This window comes from Haliotis rufescens, unplaced genomic scaffold (assembly GCF_023055435.1).
Source record: "Haliotis rufescens isolate VD_foot unplaced genomic scaffold, xgHalRufe1.0.p SCAF_21, whole genome shotgun sequence".
NCBI lineage: Eukaryota > Metazoa > Mollusca > Gastropoda > Lepetellida > Haliotidae > Haliotis > Haliotis rufescens.
The window spans coordinates 8,689,646-8,713,849 of NW_025963902.1; the positions used below are offsets into that span (position 1 = coordinate 8,689,646).

Sequence of the window (24,204 nt, forward strand, 5' to 3'; positions counted from 1 at the left end):
TTCTGTGACATCAAACTCTCTGTAACAAAATTCCCACTATGACAACATTCCCTCTATGACATCATTCTCTCTATGACAACATTCCCTCTATGACATCATTCCCTCTATGACATCAAACTCTCTATGACAACATTCCCACTATGATGTTGTGCCCTCTATGACATCGTTCCCGCTTTGACATTGTTCCGTCTATGACATCACTTTCTCTATGACAACATTCCCACTATGACATTTTCCCTGTGACATCATACTTAATATGACAACATTCTTTCTATGACATCATTCTCTCTATGACAACATTCCCACTATGACATCATTCCCACTATGACTATGACATTCCATCTGTGACAGGCCCACTATGATGTAATTCCTTTTGTGACATCATTCTCTTAATGACATCCTTCCCTCTGTGACATCCTTCCCACTATTATATCCTTTCTTCTATGATGTCATTTCCACTATGACATCACTCCCTGCATGACATCATGCCCTCTGTACCATCATTCCCATATTAACCTTACTCCTACATGATATGATAGAGGGGATGACATCATAGTGATGCACCATTATCAAGGGATGCAGCATCGGTTTTCTGGTTCAGATTCTATCTTGTTTCTCCTATTCTACCTTACACCTGTCACCTTAACTCTCACTTAATATTTTAGAGTTAAGAAGTCGATATATATACAACGTACATCTTCATCATTCATGAGGATTGTAGCCATGCAAATAAGTTCTGCCAAATATGAAAAAAATGTTCCATAATTCTGAGAATCCCCTGTGGATCCGAGTCCCTCGTAGATCTGAGTCTTTCACACCTGATCTAGCACTCCTCAGTGTAGTTTGCATATAGCCCTAGTCTCGACAGTAGCCTGTGTCTAGTTGCCCTGATTTAGTCCAGTAACCACTTTAGTTTGCAATTCAAAGTACCATCATGCTTTTATATTTTAGTTTGACACTGTTAAGAATTTGAAGTGATAATAATTTTCCTATTCAGGGAGCATTTGGATGTCTGTAGTAGAAGACGCCTGTTCTCTCAGTCTCCGAGACAGTTAATCAGTATTGAGCAATTTGAACAAAAAAATATCATTGATGCCAATTAGAGACTTTGATGTCAAATTGGAGCCATTGTTGTAGATTGCTGTGAGTGAGACATACAAACCCAAATGCTCCCTGAGTTAGACAAGTTTATTTCAGGGATCACAAGGCTGTGGGAAGACGACCATTTGACAAAATGGCAACACTGTTGGCGTATCTGGGCCCCCCAGAGCATCGGCCCCTAGACTCTCAGTGAGTGAACTGTCTCCTTTGTAACAATGTTTCCTCCAAATAATGTCAAGTGCCAGCATATTGAGTGTATGCAGGGTGGATACCAAATTTTTAGAAGATGTGGTACACATGACCATATCACCATAATGTATGATAGGTAGGGTGTGTTTGGGTGTCGGGTGGGTGGGTTTGGGTGTCGTGTGGGTGGGTTTTGGTATCGGGTGGGTGGGTTTGGGTGTCGTGTGGGTGGGTGGGTTTAGGTGTCGTGTGGGTGGGTTTGGGTGGGTTTGGGTGTCGTGTTGGTTTGGGTGTCGTGTGGGTGGGTGGGTTTGGGTGTTGTGTGGGAAAGGACGTCGTGTGGGTTTGGGTGTTGTGTGGGTTTGGATGTCATGGTTAGTCTTTACTCTCCTTCATGTGTCTGAGAAGTGTCAGCAACACTTCAAAATCAGGTTTTACATCCATGAATCTAAGTTTAGTTGGAAACCCAATACTATTCCAAGGAGACGGTGTGAAGCTCATTTCTCGTGTACCCCCCTCCTGCGATATGGCTGGAATATAGCTGCATATGATGTCAAAGATCATTCACTCTGCTGCCACCCGTGACGATCCGGGATAGAATTGGTCTTCAGCATGGTCTTCCATGCTTGTCAGAAGAGGCAACTATTGGGATCGGTTGGTCAGGCTTGCTGACTTGGTTGATGCATGTCATCAGATTCCAATTCCACTGGATTGTCTGGTCCAGACTTGATTATTTACAGACTGTTGTCATGTAGCTGGAATATTGCTGAGTTAAACAACAAACAAACAAACAAACAAACACTCAGGTGCCATCATATCCATATTGCATCGATGAATGCTGACACACCTTTCTGCCACTGGTGTACTAGCAATGCAGAAGACCCTCATTTCCTCTTGAAGACCTGGGCCCACTTGCACAAATTAATCTTAGCGCTAAGACTATCGTAAGCCTATGTTAAAGTATGGGAGTTACGGTCATCTTAGCGCTAAGATAGCTTTGTGCAAGTGGACCCAGAACAGTAGTGTTGTTACAAGGAAATAGAACTGTTCGCTAGATGTGTTTCTGCAGGTTTGGGATCTAGCTTGCTTCTCATTGCTTATGTAGCCCACATCTTAACATTAGTTATCAAACAGTCCCCATGTCTCACAGAAAACTAAATAGAGTCATTATATCATCATCATCATCATCATCATCATCATCATCATCATCCTACATACACCTGTTGGGATTCCAGTGCCCACTTGCACAAAGTGCTCTTAGCGCTAAGACCAACGTAAGCCTATGTTAAAGCATGGGAGTTTCGATCATCTTAGCACTAAGATCGCTTTGTACAAGTGGGTCCAGGTAAGAACACAGGTCCCCAGTAACCTATGCTTGTCGTTGAAGGCGATCGGGTGGCCGGGCTCTGTGGCTTGGTTGATTGCATGTCATTGTATCTCTTTGTTGTGTGGATCGATGCTCATGATACCAATCACTGCATTGTCTGGTCCAGACTCGATTATTTACAGACAATCTATAGCAGATATATTGTGGAGTACAACCAAACAACAAACAACAATCTTTGAGCTTTTAGTAGGCTAGGAGATAAAGTGTTCATCATGGCAAAGTCTTGGGTTGGATTCTGCCACACTAGTAATGTGTGAAGCCGATTATTGCTGTTGCCATCCATGATATGGCTGGAACATGGCTGAAAGTGTTATAAAACTCAGTGTATTTCAAAGAGCTAATAAGGAAGTGAACACATACCAATTTTCTTTGTATGTTCTTGTAGACAATATATTGATGTGTGGTCGCAGGGATGAACGTTACATTAATTTATTAAGGCAGTATCATCAAAATAGAATTCAGCACATGGAAAGGTCATATAGATTTTGGTTACATTTAAATAAGTGGTTTAAAATCTGTGATATAATTGGTCTTCAGCAACCCTTGCTTGTCATAAGGGGCGACTAATGGTCAGGTTCTCTGACTTGTTGCTGTATATCATTGTGTCCAGTGTGATCAATCACTGGATTGTCCAGACTCAATTATTTACAGACCTATGTAATTTCATGGAATATTGCTGAGTGCAGTGTTATACCAGAAACTAACAAAACGAACAGTGGGAATAACGGAGGTTTTGTTTCAGTCTTAGGTTCGTAAGGGACACAGCTACACATTGAACCCCTGTGGAATCTGGATCAGAGAATGTCCTCAGCAACCTATCGTTGGTCATAAGAGGTGACATGATAGTTGGCTGGGGGAGGGGGCACTTATTGGAGCTGGTTGCTTTTAATGCACAGTCAAAAAGTTACAGCCCTTCTCATATTGTCCTATAACTTTATTATATTTATATATTAATTGGTTAGTGTTGGCAGGAGAAAAGTGTTCAAAACATTTCTTCTTTTCCAAATTTGTAAAATCTTGGGTTGAATGAATGGTAGACCAAGCTCTTAAAAAGGAAACCAGCAACAGAGACTGGAAATGTGAGGTTTCTGCTGATGATAAATGTCAGGCATTTACAATAGATGAACACTACTTTTTGTCTTTTTTTATATTTTTAAGTTTTTTTCCTCAAATTATTCTTCTTGATTTCCTCAAAATGTTAAGTAGTTTTTAAGATAAATTTTCAATAGGTTTTAATGATAGTATTTGAAATATTTTATTTAGTTTGATAGCGACTTATTTTGCTACATTTTACTTATTTCAGGTCAGAAGAATTAAGAAACCCATTGCATTTCAATTTTATTTTTTTCACATTTCAGTTTTGGGAGTCGGTGGATTCGTAATCCAAGTTTGAAAAATGTCTGGCCCTAGTAAGGTTGCCAATAACGTATCGCTGTAGGGGTGGTTGGGTAGATTTGTGGTCATAGTGTTGGTTCGGCACACCAAAGGCCTGGGTTCCACTCGCCACCTGGGTAAAATGTGTAACACCTTTGATATGGCTGGAATAATGGTAAAACTTTCTCACTTGTATAACTGCTACATGTATTTCCTTCCCTTGTCTGCCACAAGGTGGAGCAGTATGGACATGACAAGCACCAAGTTTGAGGAGATCATGTCCAAGCACAACATGCACGAGAAGGATGAGTTCAAGTCTCTGAAGAACCAACACATCTTCTATCAGGCAGGAACGAGCAAGGGAGGAAATCCTGTCTTCTACTACATCGCCAGGAGATACAAGTCAGTAACTGCTTGGGTCTCCAGTTTAAAATTGGAAACTTAGAATACTCATTTCTACTGGGTATTTACCAGCGGTGTTCATGTATTCATGTTTTGTGATCTTTTGACTTTCTATCCATCCGTAAAACATCTGGTGTTGCCAATGTTGCTTCTTCCTTCAAAGACTGGGGTGTGGCGGGTGGCGGGGGCAGTCGCCTAAGGTGACACAATTTGCTGTGTAAAGAGTTCATTTGTACCTTGGGCACACCAGAAACCTATGATGGTGGGTTAGAATGCTGGTTCGCCCTGATAGTGTTTCTAGGTCAGTACCATCGCCATGCTCGTGGGCTTCACCAAAGTGGTAAAAGTGTGAGACCTGCGTCACTTCGGGCTTTCCTCCCACATCAAGCTGACCCGCTGTGATATAACAGGAATAGTGTTCAAAGGGACTCTAAAACCAACTCCCTCACTCCTGTTTCAGAGTTGGTGAAATTAATGGTGATCTTCTGATCTACCACGTGCTGCTCACTCTCAAGCCCTTCTACCACAAGCCCTTCGAGCTGGTCATAGACTTCACCCACACATGCTCTGAGAACCGATTCAGGGTAAGTATGGTATGTTCCACTGTTTATTCTCCTGCATGATCTTCTCTGCATGATTGGTGGTGAGTGCTGCTCTGCATGATTGATGAGTGCTGCTCTGCATGATTGGTGAGTGTTTCTCTGCATGATTGGTGAGTGCTGCTCTGCATGATTGGTGAGTGCTGCTCTGCATGATTGGCGAGTGCTGCTCTGCATGATTGGTGAGTGCTGCTCTGGATGATTGGTGAGTGCTGCTCTGGATGATTGGTGAGTTCTGCTCTGCGTGATTGGTAAGTTCTGCTCAGAATGATTGGTGATTGCTGCTCTGCATGATTGGTGAGTTCTGCTCTGCATGATTGGTGAGTTCTGCTCTGCATGATTGGTGAGTGCAGCTCTGCATGATTGGCGAGTTCTGCTCTGGGTGATTGGCTAGTGCTGCTCTGGGTGATTGGCTAGTGCTGCTATGCATGATTGGCGAGTGTTGCTCTGCATGATTGGTGAGTGCTGCTCTGCATGATTGGTGAGTTCTGCTCTGCGTGATTGGCGAGTGCTTCTCTGCATGATTAGTGAGTTCTGTTCTGCATGATTAGTGAGCTCTGCTCTGCATGATTGGTGAGTGCTTCTCTGCATGATTAGTGAGCTCTGCTCTGCATGATTGGTGAGTGCTGCTCTGCATGATTAGTGCGCTCTGCTCTGCATGATTGGTGAGTGCTTCTCTGCATGATTAGTGAGCTCTGCTCTGCATGATTGGTGAGTGCTGCTCTGCTTGTATGTCTGGTGAAGGTTCCTCCAGAGTATTGTAATATCTAGTAAGCTTAATGCTATATTCTGGTCTTAGTGTGATGGTGACTGGATTTTGTATGAATGCAATGTACCCTGTATGCTAACAAACTAAATATTTATCTGCTTCTTGCTAACATTCTCACCAAGTAAAGCATCAAGTGACAGAATAACTTTAGTAATATGAAAGAACTGAGTGACAGAATAACTATAGTAATATGAAAAAGTATTCTTGAGTGTTCTTTAACTTCTTTGAGTAGTATATGATGTAATGTGCAAATGTTCTTTTCATTATTCTTTCATTTTGTCCTATCAATCAAACTGTAATTTTGATCACCTTCCATTTAAATGTTTTGACTGATGAGGCACTGTGGTACCGTGCCCAGGTTCAAGGGTTGTGTGAGTCTGTCTACTTGTTGTTTGTTTCAGACCGACTTCCTGTCAAAGTGGTTTGTGGTGATGCCAGAGAACGTGTACCAGAACATCGTCGCCGCCTACATCTACAACTGCAACTCCTGGGTACGCGAATACACCAAGTATCACGATCGCATCCTCGCACCTCTACGCGTCAACTATGTAAGTGGATTAACACTTGTAACATTTGTTTAGTTTGTTTATTCTTTAACTCCGCACTCAGCAATATTCTAGCTGTATGACAGCGGTCTGTGATTGATATCATGAGCATCAATTGAGGTACAATGACATGCATCAACCAAGTCAACGAGCTGGGCCACCCGATCCTGTTAGTCGGCTCTTACATCAGGCATGGGTTGCTGAAAACCTATTCGAACCCAGATCTTGACAGGTTTGTAACATTTTTCTTTAGGGATATTACAGTTGTAAGCTAAGTTTTGTTTTTATCAAGCTTGTTGGCTGCTTCCGGTGAATTCACTCAACTTGTTGTGATGGATCATGTTAATTGACCTCGGCAGTAATCTTGAACACAGTTGTAAACCATTTCACCTTTTTCGCCATTTCATCTCAATTTTTTGTCCAAAATGGCAGCCTAATTTGATCAAATGCTGTGGCTTGTTGATCCAGAAGGTGTGATGTGATGTCAAACACTGTTTTTTCTTGCCTAGATTTGATTACCTTTAGGATGCTGTGACATTGTTGGAATATTGCTGACTGGAGTGTTAAACAACAGTCAAACTGAATTGAGCACTTTGATTTTGTTTGATATACTTTAACACTGAGCGGTGTCAAATCCAGGTTCCTCAGTCCTATAACACTCACTCTGAAATGAATTATAAATGTCCACTTCCTTTGAACACCCTACCTCTATTACATCATTGCCATAAGTTCATATTTTGGCTGTCAATCACACTATACATCAATTTAAATTGTCAACAGACGTCCTCTTTGCTGTCAATCTATCTATATAGTTGTGAGGTAAATCCTATCCCTGACAGGAAACGCAACTGCGCATGCGCCGGGTGGGAAACCATCACTTCTTTCCTGTGCGTCCAGATGTAAACAAGCAGAGAAACATTGCTGATCACATCTGAACAATTGGTTACAATCTCACTATACATCTTCAAGTTTGACTATTACTACATCGTACAGTAGCAGCTGCACTTCAAGGGGGTATAAGAATGTAAGCGTCTTTCTTGACAGAACAACCGGAAGCTTAACTTCATCGATCATCCGGCCAAGTTGAACGAATACATCGACCCTGACCAGCAGAAGTTGCCAGGGACAACTGTCTCCCTGGAGGAGGATCTCAGAGTGTTCAACAATGCTCTCAAGCTTTCCCATAAAGACACTAAGGTTGCCATAAAGGTAAACTTTCATTAAATGACTCCGATGCCAACATAGCTTGACTTTTGTAAGATTCTTTTCAAAATGATCAAAGGCACTGAAGATATTTTATCCTACAATAAAGAATACTTTTTGAGTGATGTCATAATGGGGTGACGTCGTGATGCTGTTAAATTTTTAAATATAGAAATAAAAACAAAACATGTGGCAGACCTTATAATGATGCGAGCAGTGCCAAGACTATTATTTTTTTAGCCTTAGTCTTGTCAAGTAATTAGTTGTTATTTCCTGAGAAGAAGTATGGCAGGGGGATGTCAACCAACTCCTATGCTGCAGTGTTAGATAAGTTTTGAAATAAACTTGTAAAATAAATGGTATCTGACCGCCACTGTTGATGTAAGCTCTATGTACCCTCACACTTGTTTGTGTTGCATGTGTATTCCAGGTTGGTCCAAATGCCATCCAGGTGACGTCCTCGGAGAAGAGCAGAGTGTTGGGACACCAGGTTCTCCTTAATGATGTCTACTATGCTGCGGAGATAGAGGAGGTGAGACTGCCACTGTCCATGCTGGGAGACGGCAATGTCTTTGTGTTAACCCACAATTTAGCTTTGTGGTCGGGTTTGTAGAGCCTCTGCCTGCAGAGCAGGTCAGTTTGATATCCAGCTGTATCATTGCAAAAGATGTTAAAAGACTTGTTTTGTTACCTGCCTGGAGCTTGGCATTAAGGGGATAAAATAAGGACCTGTTTCAATATACTGTGTCTGAGTGGGGTATCCATGTTAAACTGAATTCAATCACTGGAAAGTGTGGTCCAGACTCAATTATTTACTGGCTGCTGTCATAGCTAGAATATTGATAAGTGTTGCATTAAAAAGCAAACAAACAAACAAATCATAATATGAATCACTGGTTTGTCTGGTCCAGACTTGATTATGAACATGCAGCCTTGATACACGTGGATTATTGCTGACGGCGAAATTACACACTGACATTGGAACAGTTATGACAGCATTCAGCACTACCCAGCTATTGCTTGTGGATTTAATTCAAAGGTTTGTGAAATGGCAGCGATTTATCATGTCCTAACACAGTGCTCATATTGTCTTCCAGGTGTGTCTAGTAGACGACAATCAGTTCACACTGACTATCGCCAATGAGAGTGGCCCTTTGTCTTTCATACACAATGACTGTGATAACATTGTCCAAGCCATCATACATATCAGGACTCGCTGGGAACTCTCACAGCCGGTAAGATCTAAGTTCATCCAGATAGGTTAACCAACATTTACTTGTGTTATGCTATATTGAATATCTAAATTTGGGCGCATTTTTACATTGCATACAATGCAACAGTTTAAAATTAAGCTTTAAAGCATCTTCATTCCTCTTCATTGGTCCTGTGAGGCGGTTGGGTAGCATAGTGGTTAAAGCGTTCGCTCGTCATGGTGAAGATCAGAGTTCAATTCCCGACATGGGTACAATGTGTGAAGCGCATTTCTGGTGTCCCCCACCGTGATATTGCTGGAATATTGCCAAAAGCGGTGTAAAACCATACTCACTCACTCATTGGTCCTGTTGTTGGTAAAGTACAAGTCTCTACAAAGCCAGTGTAAAAAAAATCCCCAAAACGTCATTCAGACACCCAGACTGGCAACTTTGCAAATTTACCAGATGAAATACTGCCAGTCTAGAATTTTATTACACTAATGAGCACAAGTTATAAAAGGGTAAACATAAGAATAGTACTGTTTATATATATAATTAATGTAACTTCCAAAAAAATACTAATATGGTGGATTGTCAAGTTAGTAACTTTAACTCTTGACCATCAGGCGTGCAACTTTTCAAAACGGACCCTCTGTCATCAAAATAGACTGTCATGGACTGTTGGGCAGGCGGGAGGGGCTGTTATTTGCAACTCTGTTGATTTGTGTGTTTTCCTCCTCAGGACACTGTGGCAGTTCATACAAAGATCCGCCCTAAGGATGTGCCCGGAACGCTACTGAACGTGGTGAGTAAACGTTCACGATATATATCACAGAAACGCTCTTTCACTTTGAATCCTAAAATTTGTGAGAACGTCTGGTAGTAATCACTCTGTACTGTCTGACTGCTATTCTATTTTAGGGGCGGTGGGGTAGGCTAGTGGTTAAAGCATTCACTCATCATGCTGAAGGCCTGGGTTCCATTCCCCACATGGGTAGTTCAATGTGTGAAGCCCATTCTGGTCACTCACTCACTCTTTGCTTTGCTTTGCTTGTGTCCAGGCTCTCCTGAATCTGGGCAGCTCGGACCCCAGTCTCCGGTCAGCTGCCTACAACCTGCTGTGTGCTCTCACCCAGACCTTCGACCTGAAGATAGAAGGTCAACTACTAGAGACCAATGGTAAGAGTGACCTCCCTTAGTAATCATTATTGCAAGCTCCTTACAGCAAGTCTCTAATCTATTGATCATCAGAGTTACCACCCTTATTGACCTTTGCACTCATCAAGCCTTTTTAGAGAATAACTTGATCAGCATTGGTACACTGACCTAAAACTTTTGACATATTTTTGTTATATTTTGAAAAAAAAACTTGACATGAATGGGATGTGGAATAATTTTAGGCAAAGTGAAAATTGAGTGGTTGCAAATGAGTCGTCATGCCGCTCTGAACTGGATTGTTGCTTATGATGTCAACCACTGGCTTACCTCAATCACTTGATTGTCCGATGCAGACTCAATTATTTACGGATTGCCATCATCTTGCTGGAATATTGCTGAGAGCTGAGTTAAGCAACAAAACAAACACTGTTTGATCGTGAGCTGACCCAGGTCATTGACTATTAACAGATTATTGACACGCTGCTGAGACATTGCTGAATTGTTTCTGACTGTTGTGTACGATGCATTTACTCACTCCCTCCTGTACCTTTGTGTGTGCAGGTCTGTGTATTCCTGCCAACAACACCATCTTCATCAAGTCCATCAGTGAGAAGCTGGCGGAGAAGGAGCCGCACCTGACGCTGGAGTTCTTGGAAGAGTGTATCCAAGGTTTTGGGAACTCCAACATTGAGATGAAGCACTTGTGTCTGGAGTACATCACACCCTGGCTGCCCAACTTGACCAGGTATAGTAACAACAGATGCCCTGGTGGGAATTGGGGTTAGAATAGTTCCCCAGCAACCAAACTTGACCAGGTATAGTCACAAAAGTCCTTGTGGGGATTTGGGTTAGAATAGGTCCCCAGCAACCCAACTTGACCAGGTATAGTCACAAAAGTCCTTGTGGGGATTTGGGTTAGAATAGGTCCCCAGCAACCCAACTTGACCAGGTATAGTCACAACAGATGCCCTTGTGGGGATTGGGGTTAGAATAGTTCCCCAGCAACCAAACTTGACCAGGTATAGTCACAAAAGTCCTTGTGGGGATTTGGGTTAGAATAGGTTCCCAGCAACCCAACTTGACCAGGTATAGTCACAAAAGTCCTTGTGGGGATTTGGGTTAGAATAGGTCCCCAGCTACCCAACTTGACCAGGTATAGTCACAAAAGTCCTTGTGGGGATTGGGGTTAGGATAGGTCCCCAGCAACCAAACTTGACCAGGTATAGTCACAAAAGTCCTTGCGGGGTTTTGGGTTAGAATAGGTCCCCAGCAACCCAACTTGACCAGGTATAGTCACAAAAGTCCTTGTGGGGATTGGGGTTAGAATAGGTCCCCAGCAACCCAACTTGACCAGGTATAGTCACAACAGATACCCTTGTGGGGATTTGGGTTAGAATCGGTCCCTAGGAACCTATGCTGGTCGTAAGAGGTGATGAAGTAGAGCGTAGAGACTTGGTTGATAGTGTGTCCTTGTACCCTGATTGCATAGGTCGTTGCTCACAATATTGGTCACTGGGCTGCCATCATATAGCTGGAATACTGCTGAGTGGGGAGGTAAACAAACAAGTAAAACAGAACTCTTGTCATAAAAGCAGAAAAACATTAGGATTTCACCTGTAAAGATCCGGGTGAGAATAGGTCTTCAGCAACCCATGCTTGCCATATTCTGCGACTATTCTTATCGTAAGAGGCAACTAACGGGATCGGGTGGTCAGGCTCGCTGACTTGGTTGATGCATGTCATCGTATCCCAATTACATGGATCGATGCTCATGATGTCAATCACTGGATTGTCTGGTCCAGACTCGATTATTTACAGACTGCCATCATATAGCTGAAATATTGCTGAGTGCGGCGTTAAACAACAAACATCATCATCATCATTATCATCATCATCATCATCATGTTAAACTACGGCATGGTATCTCAGTGAGTAGCACTATAATAAAATGTCTGGATTGATACAAGAAACCACATATACACGTTCACTTTGCTGTGAAAAAATAAAAGTGCAATAATCTTGACATGACATTAAATCCAATTTCCCACCTTACGTAAGCTGTGGATGTCTTTGTAATCACAGGTGTGTTGTTTGTGTCAGGTTCTGTAAGCAGTGTGATGAAAACAAGAGGCAGAAGGTGGCGCTCATACTTGACAAACTCATCACCATGACGATAGAGGAAGAAGAGGTGAGCAATGGCAGTCCTGAAGCCAGTCTCATGTTTGTCTTGTGCAAACTGGAAATCATAAATCAGTTTTCTGATTGAACAGATTTTGTGTATCAATATGAAGGATGCAAAATGATGTTTGATTATAATTTTTTTAAATAATGTTTCACAATCGTTCCAGTAAACATATTAATCAATAGATACTAAATTTCTACTCAAGCAGAGGAACAATTTTGTAGACAAAAATGACATTTGTCCCAGTGCCAAGTGCTTGCCATAATTACACTTAGTTCATGTCATATGTGTTTGAGCTGTGTTATATGTGACCTTCTTCCCCGCCAGATGTACCCATCCATCCAGGCCAAGATCTGGGGCAACATTGGTCAGATCGGGGACCTCCTCGACATGGTGCTAGACAGCTTCATCAAGGTATGGAAAACCAGCAGCACTTCACATCCTGGGATTCAAGGTTGAATATGTCCCAGTGCCCCTTGCTTGTCTTAAGGGTTGACAAAGGCTGACCTGGGTATTCAAGGTTGAATATGTCCCTTGTCATAAGGGTTGACAAAGGCTGATATGGGTATTCAAGGTTGAATATGTCCCAGTACCCCTTGCTTGTCATAAGGGTTGACAAAGGCTGATATGGGTATTCAAGGTTGAATATGTCCCAGTGCCCCTTGCTTGTCATAAGGTTTGTCTAAGGAAAATGGAGTTGTTACAAGGTGTAACCTGGCTCATTATGTGCTCAAATTATTGGTTCATAAAAAATACCGCGGCATTATTCAACATTCATTCAGTCACTCCTTACTCAAACTGATCTGTATGATATTTCACAGGTGAGGATCGATCCAATTCTGAAATGTTTCTCCTTGCACCTTGATTGTATTTATCTTGTCTAGAATGTCAATGTAAGTTTATTTTGTGACGTCAGTTGTTGAATGAGATACGGATTTGACAGACATTTTATGTTGATTGATTTGTTTTCAGAGAAGTGTCACGGGTGGTTTGGGGTCCATACAGGCGGAGATAATGGCGGACACAGCAGTGGCACTCACCTCCGCCAACGTCCAGCTGGTGTCTCGGAAGGTCATCGGTCGCCTCTGCAGGGTCAGTCTCGGTTGTTATACAGCAGGCCTGTAACCAGTGACTACATGGGACTAGATACTTTAGTGTTGTGTGATTAGAGGTTAATTTAATTCTGAATAGTTCATGTGAATATCCTACCTCGATTACATCGCTGCCTAACCCTGTATGTTGTTGTCACCACATGATAAAAATCTTCAGATTTTCAACAGAAGTCCTCTTCACTGTCAACTATTCACTGACAGTTGTGCAGACAATAGTGTCCTACTGCTAAGTGCTGTTTCAAGCGCAAGGCGGGAAATAACTACTTTCCTGTGTGTGCTATGTTAATTTGAATTTGAATTTCATTTTAAATGATTGCATAATAGCTTTTTGTGTTGGAATAATAGCTGTTAAGAGGTTATATTGTTTTGCTTGAATAACTGACTTTAGCGAAAGCTTCTTGTATCTTGTAGTTGTAAAAGAGCATCATGAGCAGGCCCACCCTTATGCCGGTATTTTTTGTCTCTGCAGCTGATAGACAAGACATGCACGTCACCCACACCTACACTGGAGCAGCATCTGATGTGGGATGACATCGCCATCCTGGCTCGCTACCTCCTCATGTTGTCTTTCAATAACTCACTTGATGGTAAGCAGGGCCTACAAAACCGTCTGAGACCTAAGTGGATAACACTCCCATACTTGACTGTTGGCTTCAGGGCCTCATTCCACAGAGTGATCTTAGACCTAAGAGGATAACACTCCCATACTTTACTATTGGCTTCAGGGCCTCATTCCACACAGTGATCTTAGACCTAAGAGGATAACACTCCCATTCTTTACTGTTGGCTTCAGGGCCTCATTCCACAGAGTGATCTTAGATCTAAGAGGATAACACTCCCATACTTTACTGTTGGCTTCAGGGCCTCATTCCACAGAGTGATCTTAGACCTAAGAGGATAACACTCCCATACTTTACTGTTGGCTTCAGGGCCTCATTCCACAGAATGATCTTTGACCTAAGAAGATAACACTCCCATACTTTACTCTCGGCTTCAGCTAGGGCCTCATTCCACAGACTGATCTTAGACCTAAGTGGATAACACTCCCATACTTTACTGTTGGCTTCAGGGCCTCATTCCACAGAGTGATCTTAGATCTAAGAGGATAACACTCCCATACTTTACTATATTGGCTTCAGGGCCTCATTCCACAGAGCGGCCTTAGACCTAAGTGGATAACACTCCCATACTTTACTGTTGGCTTCAGGGCCTCATTCCACAGAGTGATCTTAGATCTAAGAAGATAACACTCCCATACTTTACTATATTGGCTTCAGGGCCTCATTCCACAGAGTGGCCTTAGACCTAAGTGGATAACACTCCCATACTTTACTGTTGGCTTCAGGGCCTCATTCCACAGAGTGATCTTAGATCTAAGAAGATAACACTCCCATACTTTACTATATTGGCTTCAGGGCCTCATTCCACAGAGCGGCCTTAGACCTAAGTGGATAACACTCCCATACTTTACTGTTGGCTTCAGGGCCTCATTCCACAGAGTGATCTTAGATCTAAGAAGATAACACTCCCATACTTTACTATATTGGCTTCAGGGCCTCATTCCACAGAGTGGCCTTAGACCTAAGTGGATAACACTCCCATACTTTACTGTTGGCTTCAGGGCCTCATTCCACAGAGTGATCTTAGATCTAAGAAGATAACACTCCCATACTTTACTATTGGCTTCAGGGCCTCATTCCACACACTGATCTTAGACCTAAAAAGATAACATTCCCATACTTAACTGTTGGCTTCAGGGCCTCATTCCACACACTGATCTTAGACCTAAGAAGATAACACTCCCATACATTACTATTGGCTTCAGGGCCTCATTCCACACAGTGATCTTAGATCTAAGAGGATAACACTCCCATACTTTACTATTGGCTTCAGGGCCTCATTCCACAGAGTGGCCTTAGACCTAAGAAGATAACACTCCCATACTTTACTCTCGGCTTCATGGCCTCATTCCACAGAGTGATCTTGTCAGATCAGAAACCCCCTAATTTTGGTAACAGACAATATGTTTTAAAAAAAGATCCCAGCCCAAGGATCAACTGATCTGTCAATGTGTATTTTCCAGTTCCTCTTCATGTTGGTAAGATTTGTGTCCATCAATGAGCCTGCCTATCTTCTGTTTCAGTTGCTAGTCACCTCCCATTCCTCTTCCACATCGTTACTCTGCTAGTCTCCACGGGACCGCTGTCGTTGCGGGCGTCCACGCACGGACTCGTCATCAACATCATCCACTCACTCTGCACATGTTCACAACTACACTTTGGGGGTGAGTTCAGACCTGTGTCATTTGTGCAAGTTGTTGTTTAACTGCTTGTTTCCATTAGGCTATAAAAAATAATGAAAGAATTGGTTCTCAGGCAATGGCTCTTGAAAATATAATGCGGGTGGGCGTGTTTTGGTTTCTTTTTGGTCGTTCCAAATAATGTGACCAAATAAACAGTTATGTAACCAAATAAACAGTTATGTACAACCCACCTGGGGTCTTCCTATATGAACGTATTCCTTGATGAGTATTCCTTGATACAGAATTTGGCTACCGTTGGACTGGAATATTTAAGTACTTTTTTGAATTTTTTTAAATGGAAATAAAAACGAAACCTGTGGCAAACTTTATGATGATGCGGGGGTGCCTGAGAACCAAGACTATATTTTTGGCCTTACAATACTTTCTGTAGCAATGGTTTCAATACTAGCAAATGGTACATGGAATAATCTCTGGCTAATTGTATATATTATTGAGCTGCCAGTATGAGCTTTATGACTTTTCATTAACATCATACAAAATCTCCCCATAAGGGAGTTTGTGATTCAGATTTATACAGATTTTATTATACTTTTACAATAGCATATGTTTGCTTGTCTCAAACTATGGATGATATTACAGGGATTTATCTGAGATTCCAATATAAGTACCTCTGTCAGGCAAGGAAAAAAATCGGTGTTTTGTTCACAAGTGGGATTTTCTAAACATTACTATTTTCTTAAAGTTTGAGGTATTTTAACTTTATTTTGAATGAAATATCAAAAACTAAGCATTAAAGCCCTTCCTCATTGTTGGTCCTGATGCCAGGGTAATACAAGTAACCGCTGTAAAGATATACCATTTTAGATACAACTACTCATATTATAACTTTTATTCCAATTTGGAGGGGCGGTCGGGTAGCCTAGTGGTTAAAGAGTTCGCTCGTCCCGCTGAAGGTCCAGGTTCAATTTCCAACATGAGTACAATGTGTGAAGCCCATTTCTGGTGTCCCCCCGCAGTGATATTGCTAGAACATTGCTAAAAGCGGCGTAAAAACGCACTCACTCCAATTTGGGTACCTCTACTGGCATTTCTGCACATTAAGGGCCAAATGTAAGCCTCAGAGAAGTTCTAGATAAATCCCTGCATTACATTATTAGCAGAAATATGTGATTAAATCATCCTCATCACTAAGAGAGCTTCTATACTTGTGTTAGATACCCATGTCAAGGAATCACATCACTACATGATCTGACTCCGCCAAACGCCATGCTTTTCCTGTCTTTAACAAGTATCAATATTCCACACACAGAGAGCCCAAATTCAGACAATCGATCTCTCTCCCCAGAGAGCACCCTCCAGGTACTCAAGCTGAGTCTGGCGGAGTTTTCACTCCCTAAGTTTTACCAGCTGTTTGGGATCAGCAAAGTTAAGTCTGCGGCCGTCAGTGCCTTCAGGACCAGTTACCGCCCGGGGGATAGATCGTTCACCATGTCTCCGCCCGAGAATGAGAAGATGCCTCTAAGTTCTCTCGAGGCCATCGCCGACGCCTTGCTGGAGATCATGGAGGTAGGGATGTCATGGATGAAGCAGGGAGTTACAGGAGGTCCGGGGATGGTGACACTTTATATCTCCAGTGCTTCGGTAAACCTACACTCAGCCCTGGTTCCATTCCCGTGGTTCTCGCGATCTGAAATTATCTGCCCTTGATTTTCGTTAGCTAATTTGATTTGCTTCGCGACTTAGTCCAGTCAGAATGCAAGTTACAAACTAGCCTTAAGTTGGGCTGGCGACATCAACAACATGGTGTCCAGTCCCATGTTTACAATAGAGTTTGCGAGAAGTTCAACATTGAAAAACAGACTGACACACAAAAGAAATGGTTATTTTATGTCCATCTCCCTTTCCCATTTTTTCCCCTTATTGTGACGTTTGATTGGTCGGTAAAATAGTAACAACAATCAAGATTTAAGACGACGAGAACCACGGGAATGGATCCAGGGGTCATATGTAGATTTACTGAAAAGTGAGCCCTGGAGATTCAGAGGCTGGAACGGTGGGGGGTGATGTATGATGTGTCCAAGATCTGATCTATTCCAGAGCAATCATATATATATATATACACTGCTATTTCCACAGACCTGTATGATGTATTCAATATCTGACCTATTCCAATTTTGACCGTTATTCCCCACAGACTTTTGTGATGTGTCCACTGTAACACCTATTCCAGTGCCCTATTTTACACTATTTCTACAGTCCTGTATGATGTTTTCAAAATCCTGACCTATTCCAATGGCGTAATATTGACCGTTATTCCCAAAAGGCTTGTATGATGGGTCCACCATAATACCTATTCCAGTGCTCTAATATACACTGTTATTCCCCACAGGCCTGTATGAAGGATATCCCCAGCTGTGAGTGGTTACAGCAGTGGACAGACCTAGCCAAGAGGTGAGTAGAGCAGAGGCATTAGTGTTAGATGTTGCCTTGGCAGTATGCTGTGAGAAAGTATTGAGACTTGCTTCAGATTTAAGTCAGCCTTGTCATCATGTTTGTTGTCAGCCTGGCACATTATAGGTGCCCTGTAGTCCAGGGGAATCCGGTGGCCACGATGGCTGTTGGTACCTTGGCACAGAATGGGTCATCAGTACCCCAGGGGAATCCGGTGGCCACGATGGCTGTTGATACCTTGGCACAGAATGGGTCATCAGTACCCCAGGGGAATCAGATGGCCACAATGGCTGTTGGTACCTTGGCACAGAATGGGTCATCAGTACCCCAGGGGAAACCAGTGGCCACGATGGCTGTTGATACCTTGCCACAGAATGGGTCATCAGTAAGTACCCCAGGGGAATCAGATGGCCACAATGGCTGTTGGTACCCGGGCACAGAATGGGTCATCAGTACCCCAGGGGAATCCGGTGGCCACGATGGCTGTTGATACTTTGGCACAGAATGGGTCATCAGTACCCCAGGGGAATCAGATGGCCACAATGGCAGTTGATTGTGTACATATTTGTAAGGGGATCATTTGGTCAGACCAACTTTGAGAGATCTTTCCTGTACTGATTAGGTCTAATATCGTGATTATTATTGTGATGTTCATTTACTTCTTTCATCCTAATGTGACTACACATTGGCATCCATGATGTAGATTAAATTGATACCACTTCAACATATTGATGCTTTCCTTTTTTCAGATTTGCATTCCAGTATAACCCAGCCTTGCAGCCAAGGGCCATCATTGTGTTCGGGTGCATCAGTAAGTCTGTGACTGACTCTGAGGTGAAGCAGCTCCTTAAGATCATGATGAAGGTAAGTCTAGAAGCATCCTCTCACCTGTGTACAGGGGACCTGCCCTTCTGGGGATCCCTGGCTACATTTGGTCCCCAGCAACCTATGCTGGTCGAAAGAGGTGACTTAAAGAGTCCTGTGGTCAGGCTCAGTGACTTGGTTGATAACATGTCATCATACCCCAGTGGTGTGGATCATTGCTCCCAAGACCTGTGAAGATCTGGGGTAGTTTAGGTCTTCAGCATCCCGTGCTTGCCTTAACAGGAGACTAATGGGATCGGGTGGTCAGGCTCAGTGACTTGGTTGATGACATGTCATCATACCCCAGTGGTGTGGATCATTGCTCCCAAGACCTGTGAAGATCTGGGGTAGTTTAGGTCTTCAGCATCCCGTGCTTGCCTTAACAGGCGACTAAGCTTGTTATAAGAGGCGACTAATGGGATCGAGTGGTCATGCTTGCTGACTTGGTTGATGCATGTGATCGTATCCAATTTCATGCATCGATGCTCATGGTGTCAGTCACCGGATTGTCTGGTCCAGACTCGATTATATACGGATCAGGTGACTTGGGTGATGACGTGTCATCATACCCCAGTGCTCACGATGTCAATCACTGGATTGTCTGGTCTAGACTCGATTATTTACCAATAGCTGGAATATTGCTGAGAGCTGCGTTAAACAACAAACAAACAAAACATGATGACACAGATGAACAGTAGTTGTGATAAGATGAGTTATGACACAAGGCCCTGGCCCTGATAACCCCGACCTGATTGCTCCCTTCTTCAGGGCCGTCCTCCCTATTCCTTGACCTTCACCCACACCTGTACTCTGCAAAGTTTTGGCGAGAAGTCGGACTCCCTACAGGACCAAATGGGCCCCCGACGAACCCAGCCATCTTGCATTGAGGTACACTGTTATCATGGGCTGTATCGTCATGGTCTAATACATGCTTTTGTTTCTCTTTCTATTGCAGGTGTTCAAACCTTTTAATTTTCAAAATACATGGAGCTTCCCATGTCCGGTAATCCTTGCTGCAATTCTGATAGTTCTGAACCTGATCCCTTGCTCTCCTGTTGTTCTTTCTGTTCCCCTGCTTAAGAATGACTTTCATTTTAGCTTAACATTTTGATTAATTTTTGGCTGCACTGCTCTGTGGGACCAGTAGAGCATCCGGAATCTTGTACTGTCCCTCATCCCTCCTGTCCCTTGGCAAATAGTGTGATGGAAATATGGTGTCTAGAAAATGTGTTGAAAGTTCAGTGAGACCTTATTTTGTCATACAACTCAAAAGAAGATAAAGGACACCACATTTATATCCCCCGCCAAAAAGTGGAAGAGGGATATCTATAGGAATTGGTGCTGTCCATCCATCCTTTCATCCATCCATCATGATTCCTTTCCGGAGCAGAACTCCAAAACCATGAGACATATCTTAACCAAACTTTGTACATACATAGGTCTAGTGGTGAACTGGTGCTTTTTGATGGTTTGGGATTTAAAAAAATTGTTTTCTAGCTTCCATGGCAACAACTTTGACTTAATCTGTCATGGCTGGTGGGTATTGCAACACAGCCTTCCAATTGTGGGTGTTCTTTTACTTGTTTTGAGTAGTATATAATAGGAATAAAATAAATACACCCCCATCCCCCGATATATGATAATTATGATGGCGAAACACACTCGGCTAATAATCTCAATTCACATTTTGTGGGACTAATTTTAATCTATTTTTGTCAGACTAAGATCAGTAAACAAAATTAATAATAAGTAGCATATCTGGCTCATGGAAATATCGGTTTGACAGGTTAGTCAACAAGATAATCATGTTTTTGACAAGGAAAGCTATATATTCTCTTTAGTATAGTTTACGCCGGGGCATGGCTGGCCCAGTCGTCTAAGGCGCCGCGATTCGCTGTGCAGAGTTGCGTCCCTTGGGCACGCCAGAAACCTATGATTGTGGGTTCAAATCCGGGTTCGCCCAGATTTCTTTTCTAGGTTTGTCAGTACCATACCCGTGCTTTTGAGTTTCACTGAAGTGGTAAACGTCTGAGACCTGCATCACTTCGGGCTTTCCTCCCACATTAAGCTGACACGCCCTGATATAACTGGAATACTGTTAAAAGCGACGTAAAACCCAACTCACTCACTCACTAGTATAGTTTATAATGAACTAAAGTTAAGGCAGACTCATTATCAACACTTGGTCCAATATCATCGCTCCACTTGTCTGAACATATGTTATATGTTTAATATGTTATGCAGGGGTTTAAAAGTCATACAGCTGGATTATTGCCGAGTGCAGCATTAAACGACAAACAAACGAATACCAAACCAGACTTTGTCATGTATAAATGTTGTGGGATTCATTATATGTTGTGCATGTGTTGTCAAGAATGATCAGTCAATAATGTGAGCTGCAGTGCCTCAATTAAACACTTTTTTATAGTATGGTGACATCAGCGCTACAGATAAGCTGCGTATTTGCGTAAGATACCCCCCCAAAATATAACAACCCTATTCCTTTCAACTAACTTGCGTACAGAAACACAGGTATGACAGGAAAAACTTAAATGTATAAAAACAGCATGCGTAAATACCCAACGAAGCTTTTTCAGCATGCGTACAATGGAGGTTATTTCTGAAACACAAATACGAGCTAATTTACTTTCCGAGTCAAGCCTATATTGAGAACTGTTACCTATATACATCTAAAACATTATTTCATTTTTTTTAAATCTCAAAATGTTTTCTCAGTTTAGGGAAAACCCAGAAGAGTGATGAATAGACGAGTGAAAAAATATTGGTTACCCAATGAAAATGTAATAAGCCAATTAAAATAGAAACCGTCGAGTAAAAACTCAATTGCTCGAAAAGTTATCTGGAGCTCTGTTACATGTTGAAGTATTTAGGGGTGTTTTGGTTAACATAGAAAGTGTGGCAATAGTCATTATAAAACCAGTTGAGCACAGTCCCACTTTAGAGTGATTTGTGCAACAAGATGTGTAGAGCTATCACAAGTAGTTCATACCTGTTTGCTGTTGTACTGTGGCTTCAGTTAGTGTGGTTTGCTGTTGTGTGGTCTGGAGCTGTGTTTAGTTTCACAGCCTGTTGCCTGTATAGTAGCATTGTTTATAAAAAAACTTTGGAAGAAATGTCATCACAAGCCCTATATGACACTAATAATCCATGCTTTTCATTTAATGTTTTGGGCAAAATATGCATGTAAACTTTGAAATAAGTGTCAAAATGTAAAACCAGCTGATTACTTTGTTCACTTGAATCTCTCTCTCTCTCTCTCTCTCTCTCTTACTCACTCACTCACTCTATCTCTCTCTCTCTCTCTCTCTCTCTCTCTCTCTCTCTCTCTCTCTCTCTCTCTCTCTCTCTTCTCTCTCTTTCTCTCATTTGTATATCACGGATACCAGTACCAATAAAGAGGAAGATACTTTTGTGCTTAGTTATACATTGTTACTGAAGATTCAGTGTTAAAATACCTCAGAATTTAGGTAAATAGGTTTAAGCAAAGAAATATATTTGAAAAAAATATTGATTCTTTTTCCCAGTTTGCCTACAATGAGCACTAGCCTAAAGTCGTACACGAGTCAATGGTTTGATTTGCAGGCCCTGGAGTCCTACACCGATCTGACGTTGATCGAGGCTGTCGTCATGTGTCTCACCAGGCTACAACCCATGCTGAAGGCGGTGAGTAACGCAATAATGTCCATCTCCTTGTTGACTGACCACTACAACCCATGCTGAAGGCGGTAAGTAACGCAATAATGTCCATCTCCTTGTTGACTGACCACTACAACCCATGCTGAAGGCGGTAAGTAACGCAATAATGTCCATCTCCTTGTTGACTGACCACTACAACCCATGCTGAAGGGGGTGAGTAACGCAATAATGTCCATCTCCTTGGTGACTGACCACTACAACCCATGCTGAAGGCGGTGAGTAACGCAATAATGTCCATCTCCTTGTTGACTGACCACTACAACCCATGCTGAAGGCGGTGAGTAACGCAATAATGTCCATCTCCTTGGTGACTGACCACTACAACCCATGCTGAAGGCGGTGAGTAACGCAATAATGTCCATCTCCTTGGTGACTGACCGCCACCGTGGTCTAGTGGATAGGGCGACTGCCTGGAGATGTGAAGGTTGGGAATTTGATCCCCTGCTATGTCATACCAAAAGAAGTTGATATGTGGTACTTGTTGTTACCCTGCCTGGCATTCGGCATTAAGGGGCTAAAACAAGGACTGGTCGGCTCGGGAGTCAGTGTGCTGTGTCTGAGTGGGTCATTCGTGTAGACTGAGGAATGGTATCTGAGTAGGCAAGGAATATTAAAAAGGCATTAGTCTGGACAGTCTCTCTCTCTCTTTCTCTCTTCAGTCACTCACTCACTCACTCACACACAGCTATATGAGTGCAATATTCTTGAACATGATGTTAAGCCCCCCTCACCTCACCTCACCTCACCTCACCTCAACTGCTTGTCCATGTACATCCCCCTTGTTTATATATAATGCTTAGGGACTGTCCATTTGTTACCCTCAGGGAAACTTGGATTCTTTTGAATGGATGATTTCTTCATTCTTGAAAATAGTGAAAATGTAATGTTGCCTCATATACACAGTTGACAGACAAGCTCCATTCCCTCCCACCTCACCCTCCCCTCAGAATATTAAATTAGTAATTTACTATAGATGTTGGGGTCATGTTTCAAAGGTACATCAATGATAGGTTAAGTTAAATTTGATACTTCTTATCAGTTTAAAAAAAACAAGAAATTTTATTCTGCGATCAGACAAGGAGATTGGTATACTTGTGTCACATATTTCAGGAGTCTCCAATCCACAAGTTCCTGTTCTGGGTGGCAATCTCAGTACTGCAGCTGGATGAAGTGTCATTGTACGCGGCGGGACTTGCCCTGCTGGAGCAGAACCTACACACGCTCGACAACATGGGGCTGTTCGAGAAGAAGGTAGGTCGGGGAGGAGAACTGACTAGCTGGGTTATGTGTGGGTGGTTGGCTGGGGAGGAGAACAGAATAGCTGGATTTGTATGTTGGTGTTAAAAGTGGAGCACAGCAGCTGTAGACTGGGGAGTAGAAGAGAATAGCTGGGTTGTATGGTGGTGGTTATTTTAAAGTTGAGGACCTGGGAACAGGTGGTAGGTTGGGGAGGAGAACAGAATAGCTGGATTGTGTGTTGGTGGTAGGTTGGGGAGGAGAACAGAATAGCTGAATTGTATGTTTCTTTTATTTTTGAAACGTGGAGGATCTATAGGGACAGGTACTTGGCTGGGGAGAACAGAATAGATGGGTTTTGTGTTGGTGGTGGGTTGGATAGGAGAACACAATAACGAGGTTGTTTGTTGTGTGTTATTTTAAGTGGAGAACCTGTAAACAGAGGTAGGTTGGGGAGGAGAA

At 42.5% G+C, this 24,204-nt stretch overlaps 1 protein-coding gene across 1 annotated transcript in view; it reads left to right on the top strand.

Annotated features, from left to right (window-relative positions):
* The window catches only part of LOC125382919 (neurofibromin-like), a 46,256-nt gene that overhangs the window by 10,063 nt on the left and 11,989 nt on the right, over positions 1–24,204 (top strand). Inside the window, exons 4-24 of the mRNA XM_048401217.1 lie at positions 1,198–1,290; positions 4,283–4,450; positions 4,911–5,043; positions 6,220–6,366; positions 7,408–7,572; positions 7,997–8,098; positions 8,664–8,801; positions 9,502–9,564; positions 9,821–9,938; positions 10,479–10,662; positions 12,018–12,105; positions 12,427–12,513; positions 13,072–13,191; positions 13,681–13,798; positions 15,355–15,495; positions 16,784–17,040; positions 17,864–17,925; positions 18,675–18,789; positions 19,558–19,677; positions 22,393–22,473; positions 23,617–23,757. Coding sequence (XP_048257174.1) covers positions 1,198–1,290; positions 4,283–4,450; positions 4,911–5,043; positions 6,220–6,366; positions 7,408–7,572; positions 7,997–8,098; positions 8,664–8,801; positions 9,502–9,564; positions 9,821–9,938; positions 10,479–10,662; positions 12,018–12,105; positions 12,427–12,513; positions 13,072–13,191; positions 13,681–13,798; positions 15,355–15,495; positions 16,784–17,040; positions 17,864–17,925; positions 18,675–18,789; positions 19,558–19,677; positions 22,393–22,473; positions 23,617–23,757 — 2,641 coding nt within the window. The remainder of the gene's footprint in view (positions 1–1,197; positions 1,291–4,282; positions 4,451–4,910; positions 5,044–6,219; positions 6,367–7,407; positions 7,573–7,996; positions 8,099–8,663; positions 8,802–9,501; positions 9,565–9,820; positions 9,939–10,478; positions 10,663–12,017; positions 12,106–12,426; positions 12,514–13,071; positions 13,192–13,680; positions 13,799–15,354; positions 15,496–16,783; positions 17,041–17,863; positions 17,926–18,674; positions 18,790–19,557; positions 19,678–22,392; positions 22,474–23,616; positions 23,758–24,204) is intronic.